The sequence below is a fragment of the Oreochromis niloticus genome, linkage group LG7, assembly GCF_001858045.2.
Source record: "Oreochromis niloticus isolate F11D_XX linkage group LG7, O_niloticus_UMD_NMBU, whole genome shotgun sequence".
Taxonomy (NCBI): domain Eukaryota; kingdom Metazoa; phylum Chordata; class Actinopteri; order Cichliformes; family Cichlidae; genus Oreochromis; species Oreochromis niloticus.
In genome coordinates this window covers 25,218,460-25,228,066 of record NC_031972.2, presented here as the reverse complement: position 1 = coordinate 25,228,066, position 9,607 = coordinate 25,218,460, and the positions used below count along the sequence as shown (strand labels likewise).

The 9,607-nt window shown below is 42.0% G+C and overlaps 1 protein-coding gene across 3 annotated transcripts; it reads right to left on the bottom strand.

Annotated features, from left to right (window-relative positions):
• Positions 1-2,330: 2,330 nt before the first annotated feature.
• Positions 2,331-8,363, bottom strand: nrarpa (NOTCH regulated ankyrin repeat protein a). Of its 3 annotated transcripts, XM_025909359.1 has the most exons (3): positions 6,697-7,819; positions 5,615-6,491; positions 2,331-4,731 (listed from the first exon to the last, which is right to left on the bottom strand). In XM_025909359.1, the coding sequence occupies exon 2, from the start codon at positions 5,968-5,970 to the stop codon at positions 5,632-5,634; it is 339 nt and encodes a 112-aa protein (XP_025765144.1). In that variant the 5' UTR covers positions 5,971-6,491; positions 6,697-7,819; the 3' UTR covers positions 2,331-4,731; positions 5,615-5,631. The 3 variants fall into 3 exon arrangements, with proteins under 3 accessions (XP_025765144.1, XP_025765145.1, XP_005451426.1); XM_025909360.1 differs by lacking the exon at positions 6,697-7,819 and adding an exon at positions 7,853-8,363 and having other exon boundaries at positions 2,337-6,491; XM_005451369.4 differs by having other exon boundaries at positions 2,337-6,491; positions 6,697-7,810.
• Between the last annotated feature and the right edge of the window lie 1,244 nt (positions 8,364-9,607).

The following is a 9,607-nucleotide window of genomic DNA, read 5'->3' as shown; positions in this document are numbered from 1 at the left end:
GTTGTCACAGGGTAGACAACAAGAAATTAAGTTGCAGCATGTTGTACTGTCTGATTCAAGATGGTGGAAACACTATTAAACATTTCAATGTGTTCGTCTTTGTGTGGCTGTCATCGCTCGACAGTCACACAGGGCTGAGTTATTGTGCAGTAACTCTTAAAAGTTCCTCATATGTGTTCTCAACCTAATTATACAACAGGTTTCATTCAGAGAAGCCCTTTGTTGTACATTACCACCCAATCAGAGAGCAATCAAGCCTGTATCAGTGTATTCTGAGGAAGTCAGAAGTTCTCGTGTACACTGTACACATGTTGAACATGTGCTGATTAAACAAAAAAAAAAAGAGTTATTTATCATTGCAAAACCAGTCAAATGGCATTTTACATGTATCACAAGATGTTCAGTTAATCTTGCGTGTTTCAGATTAAGTGCATCCCTTCAAATGAGGGGTGGAAGCATGGATATGAATATTTTATGAGCCTCTGAACAATGGGCTTTTGAATAGCGATGGAAAATAATCACCCAGATGCACTTGATTGCAGCTGCTATAACATCACCCCACCAGCTTTTAACACTGTCTCTTCTGTGTGTTTTATACAAAAACTATACAAGCACATGCAAACACAAGGCTGTCCTTTTTTTTTCTTCACCAGTGTGGCCGGTTTGGTTTTTTAGTGAAGCAATTTTAATGTGATTCCCCTATGTTTTCTGGATTTCCAGCAATTCCCTGGACAAATATCCATCACAATTTCCCTCTCTGCCTTCTCTGCAAAAATGCCTCCAAAAATGTCTTGTCTGGCTCACTAATGCAAGTTTCTCCATGCAATGACCAAGATGAGCAAGGAAAGCCAAGGCACATGAAGAACCTATTAGGGGGCCTAGCAGCCAGCATCAACCCTGGGAGGCCAGCCAACTCAGTGTGTGAACAATGGGAACGCAGCTCAACAAAAACATCCTGCAGAAGTGAGAGACTGAGAGGGAGGGAGGCAGGGACTTGGGGAGAAATGTGCAAGCGAGCAGCAGGCGAGATAACACACTCTGCCTGCCATGGGATCAAAACAGAGAAGGGCTGGTGTCTAGAGGAACTCAAATACATCAGATCAGTGCTGAAACTTTGAGCTGAGGTCATTTATGGTTCAGCTGTGGTGCAGACACCGATTTTAACAGCTGCTTCAACAATGGCACAAAGTTGTCAGTAAAAACTTCATAACACTACTGCTTTTTTTTTTCACTCTGAATTGCAACTCTCAGACCACAACCGTTATTTCGAACACATGGGAAACCCTTTTTACTCAAACGTTCACAGTTGAAGCTGGTCAACACCCAGAAAATGTTGCAATACGAACAGGTCTGACATGTTGAAAAACGTATTGTTGCCTCTCTTTTCCCACCAACCGCTATACAGCTATGCAATATCAGTTGCGAGTCATTATTTCTAAGAAAGATAGTTGATGTGACTCACTCAAAGACTGAACGGGAGACGGGAGAAAAATCGCCACAGGTATTGCATTTTAACCAATGCTGACATGAAATTAAGCACACATGCAAAAAAAGAAAAACTGAAATCAGAGCAGAATGCACACACTAACACACTCTTCCATAACCATTTTGCTTGTAAAAGACTCAACATATCAGAATAGCACAGTTCCCCCTTTTACACTTATGGCCAATCCATTTTTAAGCCCATTTCATGCAACATTATATTGAACACAAGCTGCAAGAAAATCACAAAAAAGATGCAACAAAGTGGATGATTTTGAAGCAAGTCGGACTTCTTGGAAGTCTTCTTGCTTCTTAGAAGTCTAACTCCACAATTAGTTTTGCTTTGAAGAAAGGGTTGGTAAGATAATTTGATAGGGAGTATAAATAGTGAGTAAGAGACAGTTAAGTAAGGTAAAACAAACACACACAAAAGTCCTGGTTGTTAGCAGAGAGCTGAAGTGTGGTGCAAAGCCTGGGTCTTAATCATTAGGAAGAGAGCATAGGAGAAGAGTGTGTTGGAAAAGTTTTTGTGTGGGGGGGGTAACATAAAACCATCTCTCCCACAACACACACAGGGGAGGGGACCCTTCTTTAAACTGAGCCTACCCACAATGCACTGGGCTCCTTTATCCCTGCAGTGAAAGGATGAGGCCAGATGAATGACAAAAAGAGAGAATGGGGATCTGGGTTGGGCCCTGCTTGGAAGACAGGGAGGGAAAGAGGGAGAGAGGGAGAGATCAGGGTGGGGGTGAGGGGGGTGTTTCCCAAACCAACCTTTTCAATGAAAAATGTGAAGGGAGGGGGGCGGGGGTAGCCTTTGCTTGGGACATAAGGAAGAAATGTATGCATACACAGAGGATTTTAAGTTTAATGATTTCTTTACTGGCTTGTACACAAACGTACAAAAATAATACAGCACTCATCTCCACATGACATGATGTCATCATCACAGTGTTACAAATGTTCAAAAATAAAAGAATACAAACAAACACGCGAAAAAAAAAAATCCAAAATCAGACATGATGATGGAACATCTGCATCACACATGAAAACTCAACCGTTTCCTCCTGCTTGAAATGAAGCAAGACCAGAAACACAAGTTGGCCCAAAGAAGTCAGCACTCTTTCATTCTTTTTTCTCTTTCTTTTTTTCTCCTTTTTTTTTTCCTTTTTGTTTTTTTATAGAAAAAAAAAATCATCTCAATGTGTACACCAATCCGGCAGCAGGCTCCTTACGTCATAAATGTTATGACCATAGCGAGCCAAATAACTGCACAACCGTGCAATTCTTTATTATGTTACAATGATCTTACCATCAAATGTATTATTCCCCTTTCAAACAAAATCAGGAAGACAGCACTTCAGAAAAGAAAGTGCCCCAAGATATCATCATCTTCAGCATCGATATATATATCCATATGTATATATACATACACCCAATCACAGAGATACACACGTCTTTGTTGAAAAACATCATGTTTTTTCCACAAAGTAATACACACATTAGGACATCATCACCTGGAGCATATATTTATACAATAGTATTTTGTTGTGTCTGCTTTTTTTTTCTATTCAGAAAAAAAATTTAAATGTTGACACATAAAAGCCAACTTTTCAACAACAGTCATCAGTGCAATATTCAAACAAAAGAGAAAAAAAATCAAGTTTAAGACAAGCGATGCATATTTCGTTTGTTGCCTGATACCAATCTACCTTAATGTAGTGGAACTATTGTTTCGGTTAATTATCGGTTGTTCCAGGTTGAAAATGGGACACGTGCCTCATGAGAAGTACACAATAACATAGACACACACAACACGCACACACACACACAAACATAAACACATACACCTTAACGGGAAAACGCACTCGTGCACACCTTCTCAAGAGCTTCTCATGAGGTCAGCCAGTGCTGCTATGAAAATTCTGTTGGCCATTTGAGCAGTAGGCATTTTTTTTCTAAAAACAAACAAAAAATAATAATAATAAAATAACAACATCAACATTAACAAGAAAAGAAACATACAAGCAGCATTGTTACAAATGTTAGGGTGCCATGACTTTCAAAATGCAGCAGGCAAATTTATGAGACCTAATTTTCCTTTTCTGTGACATCCTGCAATAGTCATGTGTTGTTGATCTTTTTTAAGTCTTCATCGTCCAACAGTATTAGGGTCCTGCTCAGTAGTAGTAACTATTCCAAAGCCTTGGCTCTTGCAGTTACCCCATACGAACACTGGGGGCGCTCAAGACTCCGATTTTGTGCAATAAAACTCCCTGCATTTATAAGTCATGCGATACAATTCCATTTTTTGTATGACTAAAAAAAAAAGAGAGAAAATAAATGGAACTAAAACAACCATACAGGCTGATAAGGACACAGAGAGAGAGCAAAGTGGAGTATTATAGGGGAGACATGCAACAATGGCTCTGTGTGTGTGTGTGTGTGTGTGTGTGTGTGCTTGTGTATGTGTGTGTTTGTGTAAAGAAAGACAGAACCAAAGACTCCCTTGCAGAAAAGGCAAAATGATGTTTTGCTTGTCAGCACTGGTTTGGTTGTAGTGTGAAAACTGTCCCGAAGGAGGATGCAAAAATGGGTTCATTGCATCTTCTTTACTGAAGTCCATCTGGCTGTGAGGTTACTTTAGCAGACACACACAGCCCATCGGCATGCGGATGATCACAGACTCCAAACAAGGCGGTGGTGAGAAAAGCAGAACGACTTGAGAATACTTTACAGACGAGGTAGCTGGGAAAAGGCAACCAAACAGAGTCACTTTAATGGGAGGATGAGAAAGCCCTCTCCGAGGGGGTCGACAGCCTATTACTGGGGGGTGGGGGTATCTAGAACTGTGGCGAGTAGGATGAGGGTGGCAGGTCTTACCTCCACACGGGACAGTTTACACAAAAAAGTCTGAAGCAGCTTGAGTCACCCATTATATCCTTACACAACACAGATCGTGTTTAAGAAGAATCACAATATATTTAAAAATGCATCTTCTCAATGTACCTTCATAAATTAAAAAAAAAAAAAAAAACCCAGCCTGCTTTCACAGTGATGACTAGGATGTTAATAAAATACTGAAAGTAGATTATAAAGTGAATTCCAAATGCGTCTTTTTTTTTATACAAAGCGAAAGCAGCGGTTTTTAGTAACACAATGACCATTGGCAAAGTGGTCGCACTGGCCTGAAAAATTGGACGCCAGCATGGCAAGATCTGCTTGCAGAGCGCTCTCATCGCTCTTTTCCTTTAAAAAAAAGAAAGAAACAGAAACAAAGTAAAGCTATTGTGTACAGTACTTCACAACAGTTATGAAGTCAGTTGTTGTTACATAATGATTACACATCTGAAAATGTGTTGGATAGCCATAATGCCGCTCTTTGAGTTTAAAAGAAAAAAGAAAAAAAAGAAGAATCAGTAAAATTTATTAAAGAAAATAAGACCTCTGGTAACCAACAGAGGGCAACCCTTCTTCTCTTGTTCATGTGTCTTCCCTTTCAGATATTCCAGCATGCAGCCATAAAGCATCAAGTGCCTGTTTCATATAAAATAACTTAAAAAGGGGGTTTTACAGAACAATGAGGAGCAACAGGTCAAATCTGCGCTCCCACAAAGAAACTATTCAAGGGATAGGGAAAAAAAACTGGGCCATCTGCTCTCTGGAGTCCAAACACACACATGTGATACACAGAGACTTGATTTCTTTTATAGTGGACGACACGATCTAATACGAACATTCAAGAGGAAAGCTTTAGTACCAACAAACTCACCGAAATGGGTTTCTTTTGTTAAAAGATTCGTGTTGAGGCGCTGTGTATGAACCATGCGGTGCTTCACTCGGGAGTGCAGAGAGGACCCCGTTTGGTTTACAGTGAGGAAAGATTATTGTGCAGGCCTATTCTTTATCTCCTTTTTTTATATGATTTGGCACAACTATGTAAATAATGGCAGTTTTTGTTTTTTTTTTGTTGGGTTTCTTTTGTTTTATTGTTTTTTTGTTTTATTTTTTTTGCTTTTACAAGAGCCTGGCTTTCCCGTGTGTTGTGTTGCAGTTTTATATTTAAATTGTTGTTGATTTGTTTGCTTGTTTGTTTTAATTTTTCTACTTTTCCTTTTTTTTTTTCTTTTACCTGACAGCAGAGACTGATCACCGGGCGCCAGAGGAATACTTGGCCTTGGTGATGAGGTATAGCACAATGTCTTGGTGGCCCCCGAAAGCGGCGATGTGTAAAGCGCTCCACCCTTCCCGGTTGGCCAGTCTGATATCTGCACCAAACTTCACCAGCAGTTTTACCAGCTCCAGGTTTCCGTCAATTACTGACTGATGGAGGGCCGTCTGTCCTTCCGGCCCGAAGGAGTTGACATTGAACTCGCAGTTTGTCATGTTCTGCAGCAAAGAGTGCAGCTCCTTGGTGTTGCCCTTCTTCACCGCCTCCTGGAAAACCCTTTGCGGCGCGGAGCAAGTTGACACATCCGCCTGGCTCATGGTTGCAGCTCGCTGGGGGGTGGGGAACAAGTAATCCTGCCTGGACTCTAAAGCTGATAATGATCGTCTTCTCCCTGTTGAGCGTCTCTGGTCTGGTAGCAATGCCACAGTTACACTGGATTATAACCAGTTAAGGCACTTTAAAGTAGCCCACTAAAACGGAAAAAGGTCACTTTACATATATGTGTGTATATATATCCCAAAAAGGACAAGAGAGAAAATGGCACACTTGGTGTGTAAATATTTGAGAGATCATAAATCCCCTAGAAAATAGAAGGGTGCTCTCGAGTGATCCAGGGGACTTTAGAATATAGTTCCCCTTCTGTAGCAGCAGTAGCAGCAGCAGGTAGTCTGCACAAGGGGATGGAGAAGAGAGACACCTCCGACTTTACTTGGGAAAACTGGAAGTATGGCCACTATCTCCACAGAGCAGCCTCCTGCGTGTTGGATCCCCGTCGGTTTTCCTTGAACGGTTCGATCTGTTCCCTGGCTATATGTCGCTTCTCATGTGACCAGGGTGTCTGGGAAAGACAAAAAAAAAAGGACAAGAGGAGCCCGCATGAATCCAGAATCCTCACCAACAGAGTGCGAGAGACCCTACATTCCGCCACATCCAAGAATGAGAGCGCGGAACCACCGTGCGCACACGTTTACGCACGGGTACACTGGTTGAATTTTACCGCTAAACATTCGAGAACTGTTATCCGCTGCAGATTTGGGACTTACCTGTGACAGATGGACGGGTCCCTAGCGACTCAAACTATAGAAATCCACCGAGTGGCGCGATCTGTGTCCTCCTTGCGGTCCGTGTGAGTCTCTGCCCTCCGCTGCGCTCTGAGAGAATATTTTACGCGTCCTTCATTTGCATGACAATACCTTCCCAAAGAATCAACTGTGGAGGAATGGGTGGAGATCCGGGGAGGTTATAGGCTGCCGGTTCGGTTTGAGGGAGGGATCAGGGTCCTGTGAATCTGTAGGGAGGGGGCGTGGTATTCCGAGGGTGAGCCAAATGTTGCTGCAAAGTATTAAACAAGGCGCCCGCAGCAATCCTACGGTGATCTCTATATCCGATCTCCTGCAGCCCACCCCGTGAAGCGGACTGAAAGTCACAGACACGGTGCTGCCAGCGCTGTAAACTGCTGAGAAAGCGGGCACGCTGTAAAAGGTCCTCCACTGGATTATCGTCGACAGGAACTTGCGACAAAAAGTCAGTCAGGTGTCAGTGACAGCGTGCTGGACACTGAAGGGAACTGACAAGTGTTGCTCGTTGAAAGTTGATCATTAATTGCTGCTCGATGAAAATTGTTACTAAGAAATAAAATCAAATGAAAGTCTTAATCGCAAAAAATATCTCAAAGAATGGAGTGTCTATTACTCAAATTTACCTTCATATAAATTTTCTTTCCAATTTCAAAGGAGGAAAGGCGACAGAATTTCACTTCTTACCATGGATCGAGGATTGTATAAGTTAAATGTTTGTTTTTTTTGGTTTTTTAAATCTCAGTTAAGTGAATCTACATTGAATCTGGGGGAAAAAAACTGGCATCGCTTTTTGTGCATTTGGGGGTTTTAAGCGTCCAAATAATGACAATTATTCCGTAGAGGGAGTGGATTACAGCTATGTGTTGATTTTGGTGTTCCAACTTTCTCCGGAGTGTGGGACTCCCCACAGACGCCTCAGTTAATTTGTGGATAAATGTGAAATACAACTAAGAAAGAAGATGAGATTCGTCCAAATAGTAGACTGAGGCACAAGGGAGACATTTGTACACGCCGTTCTACCAGTAGCCGACACAACTAGGCTATATTACGTCCAAACCAAATGGTATAGTCACAGTTAAAAACAAACCCCAAACGGGTGGATTGTCGCCGTCATACCTACCGGTATAAAAACACCTCAAAGGAGGAGATTATAGGTGGCTGTTTAAATCATAAACGGCGGATATAGTCCACTTGTTTTTAAATGACTAGACTGTGAGAGTTCAGATAACAAAAGCCCTGCGCTACTTCCTTTTTGCAAGTGAAAAGAGGTGACGCTTTGCACAGACTGACACCGCCGCTCAGCTACCCCCACCACCGTGGGAACTGGGCGCCTGTGTGTGAGTGTGTGTGTGGCGCAGAGAAAAAGGTGTCGATAGATATCCCACTAACTGACAGAAACACGGCTAGGCACAAATAAATAAGCGTTACGGTGACACAGATGGTTAGATAAACGCAGAGACGGAGAAAAGGGGTTATGTAGAAACCGCACCAGGTAGGCTACCTGCAGCTCAGCCTCCTTCTCTGACCGTTTGCTCCGTTTGGCGACCCGTTCTCCGTGTCATCTGTGTAACACTTTACAAGCCGCTTTCCGCTCTGATGGTTTGGCGGCTTTCACACTATCAGGTTTTCCCACAGTCAGAACTGTACATTTGGCGCACGTCTGTGGCTCTATCTGCATGCATGAGCGTGCTATTGTGGGTCGGAGCGGCAGTCCGTGGGAGAGACAGCAATAGAGGTCCCACAGATGAAGCCTCAGACTTGCTCAGTATAATTTAAAGGAGAAGACGACACAGCGATTCTTGGGAAAGTCGGCTGATTATTAGGTGCATACAGACGTTTCTCTCCGTTTTAAGCTGACCGGAGGGTGTCCTTTAAAATCATGAATGAGGCACCTGAGGGTCACAGTTTAGTAGCCACAGATAACCACAGAGTAGTGCTTTCAGTTAGCCTACACGGCTGCACATACCACATTAACTGGTTCCATTATTGCAAACCGGCTTTTAAAGGCGGCATGATGCACAGTATGGATTTGAAACAGGCTAATATTTTATTGGGTTTAGTTACACGATTAAGGGAACGTGTAGTTAGGCACACGAGAACATTCTTGCACTGAACATGTAAGAAAATTTGTCCTTTTTATCAATACAGGTAAAGCTGACTTTGCAGGATATTCTGGAATCAACTCAGAAAAGAGTTCTAGGCCACTCTCTTCTATGTTTATGGATATGTAGATACCTGACTTTCAGACACGTTCAAATGACAACAGAAACGAGCTAATTTCATCTACTCTGGATGTCTTTGGGGACATGTGCAGGTGACTATTTGTGCGCCTTTTTTTTTTCTTACCTCCTACAAGTGGTCCACAGCTGCAAATGCTCCAAAACAAAGACAGCAGCTCTGAGTCACCCATATGTGGTGTAGTCAAACGTGGTGAATAACCAAGTCAAGTCGATGATGTAGGCTGCAATAACAGACGTGTGTTCCCCTTCGTTGTCTCCGTAGGACAGAATTAGTCAGTGAGGGTATATATGGCCGTTTGCAGAGCAAATCTATCCCATCAGATTGAGGGGAATTTTAGATTGTTGGTTATTTTTCAAATTATTATTTAAGAAAAATAAAAGTTTTGGTTTAATTGTTTCCTATTTGTGTTTTTGCTGTGCAAAGACTTAACCCAAACTACAAAAGGCTTGTGCCAATTAACCAGAACGTTGGGATAAAGTTGTCCGTCACTTGCAAAGGTATAATTATACCTTGGAAAACTCTCTTTTGTTAATTCGTGAATTGTGAAGAATTTATGTATTTGTTTGTTTTCCTCATTTTACATTTAGTGCGCAAAATGTTTGCACATTACTGTACATGTGTGCATTTTTTTCTC